This window comes from Ixodes scapularis, unplaced genomic scaffold, assembly GCF_016920785.2.
Source record: "Ixodes scapularis isolate PalLabHiFi unplaced genomic scaffold, ASM1692078v2 PGA_scaffold1__304_contigs__length_218370807, whole genome shotgun sequence".
NCBI classification, from domain to species: Eukaryota; Metazoa; Arthropoda; class Arachnida; order Ixodida; family Ixodidae; genus Ixodes; species Ixodes scapularis.
Window position 1 is genome coordinate 200,282,624 of NW_024609846.1, and position 17,073 is coordinate 200,299,696.

Consider the following 17,073-nt stretch of genomic DNA (forward strand, 5'->3'; position numbering starts at 1 on the left):
ATGCAATTCTAGATAAGTCTTTGTCACTGAGAAATTCGAGTGAGTTGATCACAATACTCGATGATCATCATGGAAAGGAAGGAGATGTGTTGTCAATGGACATCAAGGATATTTATTACTCATTAGAGAAGAGCCGGCTGATGGAAAGGGTAAAAGGGGTGCTTGAAATGAATTTGGTGAGGTTCCAATCGCGGTCAGGCATTTCGGTGTACAGTTTTCTTGCCATTCTTGATTATTACTTGCAGTCAACGATTGTAGAGTATGAAGGGAAAAAGTATTTACAGAAAGAGGGAGTATGCATTGGGTCGAGTGTCGCACCGGCGTTAGCGGAAATTTACCTTAATTCTTTGGATTGTATTGTATCTTATAGATTGCAGGAGATGACGTCGGAGTCCTGTTTTGTGAAAAGATATGTCGATGACATTTTGATCTGTTCTTTTCGGGAGGGATTATCTGACACTCTGGAAGCATTGATCAGATCGGCAGCCCCGGAACTGAAGTTTACGGTCGAACGACCTACGAATGGTAGACTGCAGTTCTTAGAACTTATGATTCACAATGAAAAAGGGCTATGTTGGGAATATGGAAAAGAAAACGCAAAACCGCTGCTGTCAAAAAAGAGTTGCCATTCAAAAACAGTGAAAGCGGGTATTGTAAAGTCTTTAATCACAAATGCAATGAAAAGATCATGTACACATTTCTTGGCCGAATTGGTAGAAAGACAGTGGAGAAGGCTAAACGGTGCTGGTTATGAGGATGAATTCGTAAGGAAGCAGTTATCCGTTTAATTCGCAAACAAATGTACAGGAGAACCAAAGCAAAGGCCAAAAAATAGAACTATTGTAATTCCATTTTATCACAAAATTTCTCACAACTTAAAGGCTTGTGCCAAGAAGTTCAATGTAGATCTGGTTTTTAGCTCGGATTATAAGTTGAGCAAGCTCACACCCTTCCACAAAAGTGTAAGGGAATGCGCAAAAACGCATCGAGAAAAGTCTATTCCGTGTGGTAGTGGAGTGGTATATGAAATCCCCCTGGAATGTGGCTTTAAATATGTGGGGCAGACGTCAAGGTGTATAAATGACAGATTGACTGAACACAAAAGGAATGTCAAAAACAACGTTGCCAATTCGGAAATAGCGAAACATGTTCAAGAATGTAATAATTGTATACCCCACTGGTCTGAAACAGAGATAATACACAGGGAGGTAAACGACATCAAAAGGGTTGTAAAAGAAACAATAAGAATGAAATCAATGGGCAACTGCATTAGTCAGGTGTCGTTACAGCTTAACAGCAGCGGAAAATCATTCTTGCGGATTTGAAAGTTTTGTGAAGTGCTTGTTGAATGTGAAGGTGTAAGCGGTTTCTTCGTTTGTGTATCACGTGGATTGATATCTTCTGTTACTGGGATGCTTTGTGATTATGGGTCGGAGAGTAGAGGGAGAGAGTGTACTGTGTACGCGAAGGATTCAGACAAGTGTCTTCCGGATGAGGGGAGCTATTGTTCATTGCTTTGTGGAAAACGTCAAGGTCGTTTGACAATTGTGGTGGAAAGATGTGAGACCTTTGTTATCTTTTGACTTTCGAGATCGGGAAAGTGCTGTGGTGAAGTTTGTGGAGTGTATATAAGAAGGTGACCAAATAAACTTGTCTTTAGCTGTGTTAGAGACGTGTCTTCGACTATTCATTTTTCTTCTACTTCGAAACTTTCCTCTTTTCCTGCCTCAGTCTCGGGCTAAGAACAAAATGGTAAAGATAAGGTGTTTACATTTTTTTTTAATCAAGAGCGAAAGCTACGTGCGCATACTAGTCCTTTTATAAGCATATATGTCACTATTGAGAAGATCATGCAAGGGTCCAGTTGTGCAAGGTAAAATAAACTCAACATGCCAGCGGTATATACAGCTCTGTCAAGATTAGCAGCTATCTGATTTTATACACGTCCTTCCTCGTCCGATTTCACGGTTTAGCGATGATGAGCACTCATAGCTATTTTATCCCCACGTCGCGAAGCAAGATCAGATACTGTCTATTTCAAATAGACCATGAGGATGCATTAAAAAAGACATTTACAGGGGTATAAGCCATCTGCTAAAAGTTGACGTTCTATTTTTCTTTTACCACGTGTGTGACGTCTAAAAACTGTCTATAAGCTCCATCGTAAAGTGCGGCAACTTTCTTACCCGCCTTGGAAGCGATGCTCCGTAGGCTGTAGTTGTCGAAGTCGAAAATGTACGTCTGCGTTTCGATCGGCTTGCCCAGCTGAAAGCACAGAGAAGACGTTGGTCATTCAGAACTGGTTGCCCTGGACACGAGCCACTACAGTGATGCATAGACGGAGAAGAAAACACTTTGGTCAAGTTGGAGAACTGCTAGTGTACCGGGGCACGTTATTTATTTCGGCACCTCAATAAAAGGAGAAAGTATCATTTCCCACGTATTACGATGATACATTTCACCTTACAATGAACCTCAGCCGACCGGTGTGCCATCACAGCCAATCAAGCGCTGTGGCCATATCACGTAACTACGCGCCCCGCGTGTCGCTGCTCCACCTACGGAAGTCACGCGACAATCACATGACACGATATTAACATTGAAAGACCGTAGCATCCTTGCGGTACATCATCATAAAGTTGCGTTCATGCGGCAGAAACATATATATATATATGTGTGAACGGGTAACCTGGTGTATTTATTCATTTTGTTATTCTTAAGGCCAAAGGCATTACCAAGGGGAGTGGGTTGCATAGGTAAAAAGCATTAAAAAAGAGCAAAACACGCGAAAATATTGTACGTTAGTTGGGGTTTCTTTAAAACAAAAGTTTAGCAGCGGCAGTTTGGAAATTGTCGATATCGGAAATTTCGGTGATGGCTCGTGGAAGCTCATCGTTCACGAAGACATTGATTTCGCCTCATACTGTTCCAGAAAGCCCGAACTTGACTTTTTTTATCAGGATTATGCTTCCAAACCCTGAGAGACTCAGTTGTGAGGGGAGTGGACGCCGTTCCTGAAGACATTTCTGTCATCAGACCCCATTTCAGAAAACACATTAATTATGTCTTAATAGGTCCTTTTCAGAGGTCTGCGCCATCCAAGCACCTGCTGCGAAAACTATCAAAGTCCACCATCCTTTGGCCACGTACTCTAAGCTTGTATAGGAGAGGGGGGTTGCGTTAGCGTTCCGTGTCAACTCGGTTCAGGACGTGTCAAAAACGAGTGCCGCATCAGCGTTCAGCGGCGACTCTCATTGAATCACACACCTCGTGCCCAGGAAACGGCGATCGCAAATGTTGCTTGATGGGGTGATGAAAAGTGTCTATGAGGTTCATCGACGGATTGGACAACGTAATCCCCACTCCCTCGAAATGTCTGTCTTCATTGAAAAGCTATAACAGCTAAAAGTATACGTGTTCATCTTTTTCTTTGCGTTCCCCTCCTGCCTTCAAATTTTACCAGCAGAGAAACCACCCGGACAGAAATGTCTTTATACGCCACTGTTCCGCGGCGTCCTTTTATAAACCTACGTGTCACCGGTGACAAGACCCACAGTTGACGAACCTTCTCGGACTGCGCCTTGAGGTCTTGCTCGATTACCTCGAAGGACCTGATGACGTGTTTTATCATGTCTGTCTTGGTCACACTCATCAGCATTCCTGCGCAAGGGTAAACATCGTACGCTGAAACGTCATCTTGAGATTACTAGCATTGGCGATTCAATGCAAGAACAGCTTTACTATTTTGTTAAGTCGGTAGGAGTGAATCTTAGCCGCAATACCATCACTCTTGTCAAGCATGTGATAAACGGTGCCCTATATTCTTCGCATCAATGCCTTCATTTTGTTGCGGGTTTAGAATAGCAGGACAAGCTCGATCCTTCCACAAATTCCTAGATTCTTTCGACCTTACCAGAGCTAGTACTGGAGAGGAGATAGCCACCAATCACGGAGAACAGAGAGCTTTCTGGGAGGGGCTTTGGCTATCCTTAACCGGTGGGACTAGATGGTAACCAGTAACACGCCTCGGTTTAAGCTGGTAACCGCTTAAATAGTTGTTAAAACCTAAGTGGAGAGCAAATCGTCTGCTGCTGGCGCAACGGTTGCGGTGACGTCAAAACGACCCCGAGTTTTGATTGGCTTTGATTGAAAAAATAGTGGGTAGACCTAGATGCCTTGAGATCTACCCACTATTGTTCTTTAGTCAGCCAATAGGAGCTCGGCTTTCTGACATCATCGCAACCCGTGTACAAGAAGCAGACGAACTTGCATTCTGCATAATGAAGTCTACCCGCATCTTGACGCCCCAAAATAAGAAGCTGAGGGCAGGAGTTCTTGAAAAATTGGGCTTCTATGCATGCTTCTGAGTGCAAAGTAGCGCGGAGTACAAAACTGCAGTCAGAAACTTTTATCCAAATATGCCTCATAAAAATTTGCCAAATAGTTTTGTTTTATTTATAAAATTCTTCCATGCCTATATTTGATTTTGTTTATGGCCCCGAGCTCGGACTACCTTAAGTATTAGCGATTGTGTGAAGTAACACAACAATACAGCACTTATAAAATAAAAGGAATTGAACGGAAAGTTTTCAGGTGTTCTGTGGCCTTCAACACTGTTTTTTAAAGTCAGACCAATAAGTAAGTTATCATTTATCAATAAGTTCTGGAAATAATATTCGTCTTTTTTTATCTCCGAAATTCGCGACTTTTAAATCATTGTTTTTATATAAATTACATCAATTTCTAATCGCCACTAGGAAATAGAACTCACCATAGAACTGGCTGGTTATCAGCCTATACAGGTGTAATTATTGTAATTGTTAACTAATAAATAACTTACGTGACTTACTGCAAGCATAAAGCAACGAGTGTAATGGTGCCGAAAGATGTGTTTAACTAAAAAAAGGCATTTCTACGGTAGACACAAACTTTGATATCAACTTCAAAATAGTTTGCAAGGAAGTAGCAAAGTTTAACAATGACGTCACTTATGTTTAAATAATATATGTTGCCAGGACAAATTGATTTCGCACAATCGCACGATGTAGGACACAAGACATATTTTTGAAAACATTACTCAGATATGTAGTGTTGTTTGTAGTTCAATAAATATCTCGTCTGCTCTATTCACGACTCAAGTGGCGTGCGTATAATCCCCGTTTCTTTGTTCCCCATCTTCGCCGCGATGCCGCCGAAGTTTTCGCTGCATGCACACTTCAAGAGGTGTGCGCTCCTGAGTTCTAAAGGTCACATCCTTCGCATCAGGCGCCGTCGTCTTTTCTGAAGTCGGGAATACTGCGGCTCTTGGTCGAGTGTCACGTACCAATGGAAAACCAATCGTTTTTAAGCAACACACTTCCCAGTTTTCTCCCTTCTCAGTCCTCCTCCTCTCCTTCTTTACAAAGTGGTCTCTGTGTCGGTTTTTCTTTACCTAATATTTCACAAGTAAACTATTTTTTCCGATTTATAGTTTGCCCTTTTCTTCCTGCTCTTCCTCCTAGATACTCGCAATCTACATGCGCCTGGAAATACGCTAAAACACAACCATACACAAAAAAAAAGACAAACAAAAAAGAAGAAAAATTTGCGTAATTGGAAGCACACAATTAACAAGTTCGAATGCAAGCGATTCGGCTTAAATTACACAAGATAGTGAACAGAACGCAAGGGCGCAGTGAGCTGGTGCCACATCAAACATTCTCGGGTTTTTAACTAAAATATGATGTACGCGAAATATTCTCCCAGACTAGAAAAAACACGCACAAAAATGAGACATCGATTTTGATTGCGTTTTTTGCGTTTTCTTTGTGTTTTCTCGTCGTTGAGTGCAACATGAACTTACTGAGCGGCTCCCCTAGTCGCGACACGTAAAAACTGCAAAAACATCCTTGAGGCGCCAGCGAGAAAATACAAAGAAGTTGCATTTCGAATCAAAAGAGCGGTTCCCAGCGCCGCGAAAGCAGCCGCGCAGTATTCTTTTTTTAACTATTTACTAGACAAGATAATGTGTCCCCTCCTCAAAGCGCATGCTCAGAAGGAGCACTCACAAATCCCCTGACAAGAATGATCATCCTGGTAGAGTCGCATTTACGTTGCGAAAGTAACGCTCAGAAGTAACGGACTCGTGCAGTCAGGCCGCTCAGTAAGTTCATGTCAGGTATGGAAACTTTTGGGCGGAGGGATCAATCTAAACGGGGTGGTTTGTCCAGCTTGGTTCCCCAGAGAGCCTGAAGCTTATCTAACACAAGGCTTGCGGGATGACTTCTTTACGGCAACTTTCTTGCGCGATCAAATGAAGCCTAGATGACAAAGCCTTTGATCCTTAAATGTCATCACTGGCGAATCCACGCAGTGCCAATTAGCCTACGTGCCAGCAACGCCGCGTTGTGCAGCGTCTGACGAAGGGCGCGACGCTCGCACGCGGCGACGCCAAGGCGGTTTCGTCTGCCACCTTGGGGCGATCCTTGTTGAGACGTGCATGCCGCCTAGCCCTCGGGGTGGACCGGGGATTCCCTGAGGATGTCGTCATACGCAGGCCTTGTCTTCTAGCTGGCAGTCACCGAGCACGCCAAACAAGGCGGGCAGGAGTGCTGCGCGAGCATTCCGCTTGGACTCGGGTAAAATTGGTGTTTCACCGACTAAACACGAGCTCGAGCCAAACGGTAACAGAACGTTTGGCTACCTCAGCCCAGCGCTGCGACAGAAACATATGTCATGTTTCTGGTACGCTATGGTTGGAACTCCGCCACCATAGGGTGCTCAAAATCTCTTACGAGAGCGTCAGCCGTATCCGACTCGGCCCTTACCCTTGAGGTCGCACCCTCCGAAGGGTATGAGCCAGACGGGGTGTCCTTCCCGGTCGTGTCCTATCATGCCGCCGGGGTAGTACTTGCGGAGAACCTGGACACGGGAGACGGGGAACAGAACATTTTGTAGATAAATGAGGTCTTATTAGGTATGCATAGAGGCAAAGGGAATGACCGCTAGGTAGTCACGACCAGGTTGCGGTTTTCCGTGATAGCTCACAACCTAGCGAAAAGACGTTGCGTTTTCGTGGTAATATGCGCGCTAGAGGCTCGAACGAAGCCCGAAAGTTATAAGAGGAAAGAAATAAGTGATAAGAAGTAAGACCTCTAAAAATCATCCAGCTTTGAGCGACAAAAAAAAGCATGCCGTTTGGACGGAGATGTTAAGACCAAACTGTTGGAAACCTCTTTTACGCGCGTGATCAGCCACAAAAATATGTTTGTAAACAGGAGGTAGTGGGGATTACTAAATGCTGTTGGCAGAGAGCCGATTCGTTTTGCTAAACAAATAGTCAGTGTGAGTGACGTCAACGAGAGTCCTAAAACTGACTACAGATAAGTGCTCCCTTTAACATACGATGGAGCCCAACGGACGCCATCGAGCAATCCCAGCGAATTAGGTGTTCAGACCGCACCACGTGGTATCGGGCAGTGCATGTCGCAGCTCTCAGCCGGAATGGCGTGCCACTCGCTCTTACCGCACGATTGGCTGAGAAATGGACGAAACGCCCCGCTGCGATTCACCTAAGTGTGGAGTAAAGTTTAGGACGGGAAGGATTCTGGTTGGTCACCTGCTTGTGATGGCAATTAGAATACACGAATGGTTTTTGTACGATATGTTAATTCAGAATTAAATTTTTCTTTTTGGGCAATATTTGAATTGATGGTGCGAGTCTTTTTTTGTACAGTGTGCAAATCGAACGTGCAAGACTTGCTTGTATGGCGTGCGAATTGAGAAAACAAGTGTTGATGGTAAGATATGCCAATGGAAAGTGCATGCCTTGTACGATATGCGAATGTAAAGCGCATGCTTGTGCAATAAGTGAATCGAAAAGGCAAGTATTCTTTGTACAATATGCAAAATGAGGGTGCTAGCTTTGCTTGTACGATCTACTAATTGAAAGCTCGAATCTTCATTTGGCGATATGTGAATTGAAAGTGCAAGTCTTGCTTTTACGATATGCTATTTGACAGAATTATTTTTTTTTTTTTGTCCGGCATGGCCATTTGGATGTGGGAATCTTGCTCGTACGATATGCTAACGAGAAGCTCCAAGTCTTTATTTTTTTGTTCTGCGCTGCTAAATTTTTGCAATCTAGGACGAAAAAGGACGAAAATCACACACGAAAGGCGCCACTAACAACTGGTTTATGTTTCCTTCCAAAGAAGTATAGACCATTCCATTTAGCGCTCTCTGGGCGGCACCATTTTGTTCGACAGCAGCGCCCTCTCCATACATCCGGGAAATTCAGCGGGTTCGGCGGGGTAAAACGAGAGAGAGGGCACGTGCCCGACTCCGCTAGCAGACGACAAAACGGGAGGTTGCCATTCTCTATCTTTGGGCTGTATCGGCGGGCTGTACGGAACATCGAACTCTCGCTCGTGGCGGCCCTTGTGAAGGGGTTCGCGTTCTTAGAATAGTTATGGCTACTCCAAAATCAGCCTAGAGCTCTCTGTTGTTCTACTTCGGTAAATGATCAACTGACATATCTTTTTTCCGTTACTTAAATAGCAGTTGAGTCAGCCGGCAGTACTACCCTCAACTACTGCGTTTATTGCGGCAGGAGAGCACGTTTTTATTTATTATTTTAGACATCCACTCATGGTCGCTAAAGGCCTACATCAGTACGAACTTTGTATAGTAAAAAAGGTACAACCACCGGATTCACTTCTCGCCGGAGAGACCGGCCAGTCTGATACAGTTTTCCCTATTTTTTTTTTTTTATTTGCACTCAGATAACAGGACTCTGTCAGTCTTTTTTTATCTAGCATAGTAATACCCGATAACTGGCATACCAAAATCTGCGCATCTGCGCTTGAAATTCCCAAAATGATGCGATTTTAAACAGAGTGTGTACGCCGGCCGGATGCTAGGTACTGCCCACTCGGCGGAGCAGACGATATACGGGCGAGACGGGGAGGGCATTTTTTTTTTTTTTTTACCCTCTCTGCTATGACCCTAATGGAACGGTCTATAAAAGAGGGACAGACATAATCAGATCTAACGCAGTCATGCAAGTGTAAAGACTTCTCTTGTTCAGATCTTGGCTGCAGCGGCCAATGCAAGTTTCTGATACCAATCATGATGCGGAATCTTTTTTAGCAAGTCTATTTTATTTTGTTAAGAGAAAGGATGTCGCATCATGATGGGTAGTGGACACGGGCATTAGCCGCTGCAGCCGAGCTCTGAACAAGAGACGTGTTTACACTTGCATGACTGCGTTATATCTGATTATGTCTGTCTTTCGTTTATATTTTCAACGTGTTTTCTTTCAGCCGTGCTTCTTTGGAAGGAAATATAGACCAGTTGTTAGTTGGCGCCTTTCGAGTGTGATTGCCTTCCTTCTTCGTTCTAGATTGTAAACTTTAGCAGCGCAGGACAAAAAATAATAAAAGAATCAACTAGGCCAAGCTCAAGCTTTATTGTGCAAGTCTTGCTTGAACAATATGCAAATTCAGAAGAGCCTGATTCTAGAGCTCTATCTTCAGTAATTTAGTTTTATTTTATAAATTACATAATCCCTATGTATACTAAGTTCGTTTACCGGTACCCAAAACGCCCTCAATAAGAATCTCTTAACCATTTGTGGATGCGTAAAATTTCGTAGCATGTTCTTAAATAAGATGCAAATTTTTATATTCTGCCTGAGACTTCTAAGACATACCAAATTCTGCACATCTAACGATTTTAATGTTCGAACCTGAGAGGGTGGGGGGGGGGGGGGGGGGGATAAATGCTCTGAACCAGGAATGCGACTACTCACCTCGGGAGAGTCGGGGCCGCTCAGAATGTCATCGGCGCCATACTGCTTGCGCCATTTCATGTGCTGCGTAGATCGTACATATTTATTTAAATAAACTCGTTCTTTTTTAAGAAATCCTGACATGACACATTGAGCTTAACATTCGCAAGGGCTTGCGAGATACTTCTAGGATTGCGTATACAGTTCAAAGTGCATATATTATATACCTTTTCCCAAGTTATCAATAACACAAACGGGTGTACATAAGAAAAGCAACAAAAAACTTAGGGAGGGTGGGTTAGCCCTTCTCCCACCTCCTGGAACGTTTTCTATAACATTTTAAAGCCAAGACTTCAAAGAAGCGTTCAAGGACAAATAAACAATCACAGAAAAAGAAAGGATAATTTTATCAAGAATTATATTAATTAGTAATAGTATGTTCACTATAAGGCGAGAAATTTTTAATTTTAATAAAACGCGTGGCAGAGCTTCCAGTCCTGTACTTTATTGTTATGTTCAAAAGCGATTCGATGAGCGATACCAGCCGATATCAATGATAAACCCGTGATGTAACTGGCCCGCGACGCAGCCGACTCATGATGCAAAAGATATTTTAGGGAAATAAAAAAAAATCTAAATGAAATGCTTCGTTGCGATTGACATATCGGTTCTTAAAGGTATATCGGTTCCATCAGGGCTCATAGTACAAAAAATTTAAAAGCGCCGAAAACAACAAGGACCAAAAATAAGCAAGACAACACAAGGCCTTGTACCTCGTGTTGTCTTACTCCCTCTTGGTTTTGTGAATTTTGGTGATTTAACATTTTTTTACCTATGGACCAACTAGCCCAATTAACCACTTTGCCGTAGAACATTTCATTGTTTCTTATTAGGAAATTAAAACAAATAAAAAATTAATTGCATGTTACACCAATGACACGTTAAAAAGGCACTTGATTATTTTTTATAGACTCTTTTACAAAATCCTAGCTTCTACGAAGAGTTAATATCACACGGGGTAAGGCAGCCTTAAGAGAGGGCTGAAAGGTTTGTATGTCTATAAAAAGTGACTTTCCTATGCTTGACAGAGTAAGAAAAAACTTTGAAAGACACTAATGCGGTCAGGGCCGCACTGCAGGCGCGTTATTCGGCCAGGGACTAATCGTCGCGATAAGTCCAACAAAACAACTAAACTTGTACATTTAGCTTTAATTATGGATGTTAAACTTGATGTGAATTAGAAGCTCGGTGACCGCAGTTCAGAACCACTAAATAAATAAATTAAAAAAAGCCTACGAGTGCTTGGAAAGCGACGTGGACCGCAAAGGGACCACTTGTCCCAAGTTCAAGGCTGGCTGGGAAAAAACGCCGATAAAATTAAAAAAAAAAAAAAAAAAACGCGTGGGCGCGTTGAGGTGGGATGTATTTTTGGGACTAAGAAAAAACAAAGTACGAAGCACCAAATCGTTCTACAATTGACTGATTTACTGGTTTTCGATGACTCTTAGCAAGTTTCTATTTAGTGCCGTTCGTTTATTTTGACTCATTAAATAAATTGTCATTTATTTAATTATCCGTCTTACTGTGACGATTAGCCGCCAACATTATGCCTCGCTGGCCATAGTAACTAACCTGCACAGACCGCAATAGTGTAGCTTTCGCTGAACTTTTAGGATTATTCTGCAGAGCCTAGAAGTAAACCCTGTATATTGAACCCGGAGTGCAAAAGCTATTTTAAAGATTAAATTATACTTTCTAAACTATACTACTGAAATTTCGGTCGGTATTATCACTTGCTTGATACTACTTCTAAAATTATAAATTTTCAACTAGCACTTACTATCATGTTGCAAACGTTGACTGACATGATTCTACTTATTATTTTGTGGAGCTTTTACACGTCTGTGGGATCGGTGGCCGAGTGGGCTTGCGCACACCAGCTCGGAGCCCGTGGAGCGAAAGCTCGCTGCAGAACCCAGGGATCCTGGGCTCAATCCCCACCCCTGCCCGTTTCAATCTGAATGAGCATGGTACGGGCGCCCGGTCGTGTGTCACCACTGCGTAATGCACGTTAAAAGCATCAGGCTACCGGTCGTACTGCACTGGCTAAATATTTCATCTACAGCCGAGACAGCAGACGCCCGTTGGGGCTGGCTTACTTCCGGCTGTGTAAACGTACACAGAATAATATTATTATTATTATTATTTTAATTAACGTTTGGTTTGCTAAAACAAAACGAAAAACGGGTTTAAAACTTTCCCAATATTTAACGGATACAACCCTAATACCGCAATTACTCATACCTGGTATTCCAAACACCACGCGCAGTTCTACACATGTATTGATTAAGAATACTGATAAGTATTATTTCTCAGGGACCTTATTAAGCTGAAGCTCCATGCTGTCCTAGCAATAAATAAGGAATGACAATAGGTAGAAATTATAAGAGGTATACTCGTCAGTCAAACTACTGTTCCCCTTTTCGGAAGTTTGCATATGCATCTCTCCCCCCCCCCCCCCTCCCCCCCCTCCCCCCCCCAAAAAAAAAAATAAAAGAAAGGCGAAAATTGCGTAGTGATTTTTAACCCATATTTGGTGGTTGTACGTGCCAAACCAACGAAGGGCATCGGGCAGGCTCCAGCAGAGGACTGAAGATTAATTTCAACCACCTGGGAATCTTTTGACGGGCAACCGAAAGCTCGGTTACACGGCGGCTTCCCCGCAATGAGCCTCCGTCATACTGCGGGCACCTCGGCCGGGATTCGAACCCGCCACCTGGGGAGATCACTAGGCCGGCGCTTTGCCTGGGAGCCACCGAGGCGGCCGGTGGTTTCCAAGTGGTGCTTATTATAGTAATAACTCGGAACGTGAGAACGGCAGGGAGGAGCTTCAGCTGTCCCGACTCCAGCGCCAGCTCCCTACCTTCGGCAACGCTTCGGTGTTTCGTGCCATAGCCTCCTCTATACTTAGAAAGCCTTGCAGTTCGACGACGAAACCATAGAGTGCCCGGTCGCAGATTCGGAGCGCGAGGATCTGGTAGCATTGAACATCAAAAAGCCATTTCTCGGGGAACCTTAACGTCAGTGCACAGCTTTTGCACCGGCGAGAATCCCAAACACACTTGTTCCCTCGGGAGAAGTCTGTTTCGGCGTCTCGTCGGAGCGGGGCGCCAGTCACGTGGTTTTCCTCTCATCCGCTGTCTGCCGCTCCACCTTTTCCATTTAGGCGGCCGCTTCTTTTGGCGATCTGCCAGGCTTTGTCAGTATATAGGAGGCTATGCTCGTGCACACCAAGCACGCACGCGCAGCCGAAGCACGCGGAATAAATGGCGCCCGTGCTGGAGGCCGAGCGTTCAGACGCCACGCCCTGAAGTTCTCATTCTCTCGGCTACTATAGGTTGCCACATTTTCTATTGACGCTTTATCGAAAAGGATATAACTGTTTTTCAATAATTCTTACAAAAGGAATTTCGTGAACTTTGCTAAATTATAGGTGTCTGTTACCCACGGAGGAAAGCAAATGTTTTGCTTATCTTCCTTCTTTTGGCTGGAATGAAGCAATTGCAGAGAAAACAATATTGCAAGCGCGTGGAGGAGGGAGAACAAAAATGTATCAAAGATGCTGAGCAACAGCTGAAGTCAATCAGTGATTTGTGGTGTGCTTCAGGTGTTGATTTTTCTAAAGACAATGTATGGGACAGACGCAACATGTGTTGTAAACCTGAGTTATAGTTTATTATTCCGCTGTCAAAGGAACATTTTTTTTTAATCGTGAGAAATTGAGGAGCGCTTATTGTGGGTTATAGGATCCCTTTCATTTACACTTTTTTGGGGGGGATATTAATGCTAATTTATGTCGGGTTTAAGTAGGAACATGACCATTATCCGGGTAAAACGGAAGAAAAAAAGTAATGACAGAAAAGAAGAGAGGTCAGCCTGGGCAGCTGGTCTCAGCCGGTTACAGATTAATGGGTACACACCTCACGCAACATCTGTTCTGCTTTGTTGACGTTGAAGTCTCGAGCTGCAAAAAAGAAAGAAAACATTAATGAGCTTCAGTTTTGACGAGCGAGTAGGTCAATTAAATGAAGATGACAAGTTAGAACTTCTCTGATGTAACCTTGCAAGATTACAGCCTCAGAAGCAAGACGCCCCGTAATAAAATGGCCACATCACACTCTGAACTATTTAATCGTTATTGGTTACACTTAGTCTCCTAGCCAGATTTTTTTAGAAGTGCGAGCAAGAAAGATGGAACGAAAAATAAACTTTAAAGTCTCTTAAGTTAAATTAATGTCACTTCTGCCTTTATCCGGCTTGGTGTGTTTCGATACTTGTAATTTCTTAGTTAGTGAGCGGTTAAAAAAATGATTGTAGGAATAAATATCTGTTGCAAAGGTTTTGCTTCCTAGATGAATGTCCATACACTTGTTCAAAAGAACCAGTAAGCCAGTTGAAAGGCAATTGGTGACTGGGCAAAACAAGACGGAGTGCGAGGTGATTCTGACAGGGCAACTCCATGCTCACATTTGGGCAGATAATATTAAAGTTTAAGGGCTTACTTTGATGTTCCAATTGTGAGAGATACTTCAGATAACTCGCCTCTATTTTTAGGAGAACTCAGCATCTCAACAACATCACAGAAATGTTGTCGAAAGAGCAGCTTTGTCCTTCGTTCGCACCTGGGTAAAAGCAGAAGCTCAGCTTCCCGCCACGAGTCGAGAACAAAGAGAGCTATCGGTAATTACGTATTATTTACCGCTGCAAAAAAAAAAAAAAAAAGCTTTAATGTTAAGAAAAGGAGGAGCGAAGGAAGAGATAATTTGTTATGTCCTGCTGTGGGCACAGCTGGCTATAACATCGGGAAATGCTGTGATGTCGTCTGCCTAGCGCCTAGCAGGCGATCACAAACTGGAAGAATATCTCCGAGAGGAATTAAAGTTTGAAGTACACCGCGCCCGAGCGTTTTCTCAGTCTTTTATACGCAATTTTATCACTACGGCCTCGTCTCTGTTGCCCGAGTGATAAATTTAGCGCACTACTGCGCTTCCGACACACTCAAAATATTTATAAAGAAGTACCGATTTAGGGGTTTTCGATGATGTTGAGCAAGTTTCTAATGTAAACCCAATGCCTATTTTTACTTATCATAAATTTATTTCACAACTTTGGGCGAATTATTCGACTCATCGTGACAATTAGCCCCCTATATTATGTCCCGCCTGGCACTATTTCTCACCCGCATGAACCACATAAGTGTAGCGTTCACCGCTTTTTTTAAACATATATCTTAAGGTGAAAAAAAAAAAAAACACTGTGTAGAATGATTAATTGTAGCTACTATATTCATAACGTCAACTAGAGAAAGCATGAAACATGCTAATGCCCATCTTGTTGTCTCTCCATATCTTACCACGCGTGGTCATTAATGTGGGAGACTGGGAGGGGGGGGGGGGGGGGGGGACAGCGAAGATTTTAATATCTTGCGCCTTCAGATGCCGCGCAAGAGTGCGACACTGGGGAGTACACACTTATTTATTTATATCGATACCCTCAGGGCCAATGGCATTACAGAGGAGAGTGGGTTGTATTCAACAAGAAAAATTATACAATGAATAACTTAAGGCAAAACACATATTAGTTATGAACAATAGAAATTAGAAACAGCTGTTTCAAACAAATCATCCGCCTGGATTATGGCGATGGAGGTTCAAATCCAGAAAATTTTTGGGAATGAAATATTGTTGGAATGTGTTCGTGATACATAGGGTGGTACACCTACTTCATGTGAGGAGACGTTGGCTGAGGAATGAGTTAGTGTGAAATACTTTATGGTAGAGACACAAACGAGCTATCTTTCGGCGTGATGCAAGACTAGGCAAAGATAAGTTAGATTTTATAGAGGTGACACTTGCAGGGCGTTGATAATTACTGACGATAAAACGAGCGGAACGATTTTGCACAGCTTCCAGGGGGCTAACAAAATTTTAAAGGTTCGGGTCCCAGATAGACGACACGTATTCAAGCATTAAGCGCACAACTGTTTTATAAAGAGTTAATTTCAAAGTGCAGGCAGCTAAAGAAAAATTAAACACAAAATCGGCACTTCTTTTTGGCTTTTTACTTCGAAAGGACATCGTCCGAGCCTTCGGCACCACCTTTTATCACTAAGGTTTGTGCCCCGGAGGAGCCCCCTTTACACGACACATTTAGTTGCAATGGCGGCCCTTCGATTCCAAGAGGAAGACGAAAAAAAAATGGCGATCGTTCGTTCGAGGCTATTAGTGTTGTGCAGTGTACACATTGGAACATCTCGAACTCGACTGTACACATGGTATCGCAAATTTCCTGTCGGTGAGTATATGGAGAGGAATTGAGGAAGAGGAGGAGAGCGCACGGGTGGACGTCCTCGCCCGCTCTGGTCTCCTCCCCTCCCTCGGCTTCTTTCCGTATAGACCGACGCACTGCTTCCAAACAAGCCCGCGCTCGCCCACAACAACCGCACGAGCGCAGGACCACATTCGATGAGGTGAAGCTTCTGAGCATGCGACAACAGCGCCACCGCAGAGGCTTGACGTCACAGCCGCGCGTTGATCTATGCGACTTACCTCGGAGCCACCTCAGAAGGTAGCGGTCGTCGTGCTTGTCGTTCAGCAAGTCCCTGACGGCTCCTTTGAACTGGAAGGAAAAACAAAATATGGTATAGTGGAAGAATTTCTAAGGTATACTTTCTTAAGACAGCGCAGGTAAGCATGAAGCACCATTAAAACAACTTGCACGACCCTCTAAATTTTTGTAATCATTAGAGAGGTTTAGAATAGGGCCCCCAACGTCTGGGTGCCTCTAAGAAATCTCGGGGACCCAAAAGCAACCACGTTAGCCCTGCCGCCCTATATGGTTGGGTTTTTGCAGCGCAGCTCAGCGTGCTTACGTTACCTGTTTGCAGCGCCAATGCGGGAAAAATGCGTAAAAACGAAAAAGAAAAAATTAATAAAAAGCGTAACACATATGCGCTTAGCAACTACTCTTTGTTTACAAATATAGTGGAGGTAATATCATATCAAGCCGGCTGAAACACGAGGCAACCTAAAATTGGTATAAATATTGTTAGCTGCTTTCACCCCAAACAATCCAATCCGTGGCCTTCTAATTTGGCGCTCGCATCAGATTGTTTTTTTTTTTTATTTGTGTGCCGCGTTGACCGTCTGTCGCCGAACAATTAGGAGTTCGATTATACCGAAACTGAGACGAACGCAAGCGAGCATAATCTGCGAGGAGCTGCTTTGTTTAGATCTGAGCTGGAG

The 17,073-nt window shown here is 43.5% G+C and overlaps 1 protein-coding gene across 1 annotated transcript in view; it reads right to left on the reverse strand.

The window, feature by feature from the left end:
* The window catches only part of LOC8039543 (SEC14-like protein 2), a 97,842-nt gene that overhangs the window by 54,680 nt on the left and 26,089 nt on the right, over positions 1-17,073 (reverse strand). Inside the window, exons 3-8 of the mRNA XM_040223610.3 lie at positions 16,378-16,447; positions 13,750-13,793; positions 9,791-9,853; positions 6,807-6,900; positions 3,566-3,660; positions 2,187-2,265 (exon numbers count right to left, since the gene is read on the reverse strand). Coding sequence (XP_040079544.1) covers positions 2,187-2,265; positions 3,566-3,660; positions 6,807-6,900; positions 9,791-9,853; positions 13,750-13,793; positions 16,378-16,447 — 445 coding nt within the window. The remainder of the gene's footprint in view (positions 1-2,186; positions 2,266-3,565; positions 3,661-6,806; positions 6,901-9,790; positions 9,854-13,749; positions 13,794-16,377; positions 16,448-17,073) is intronic.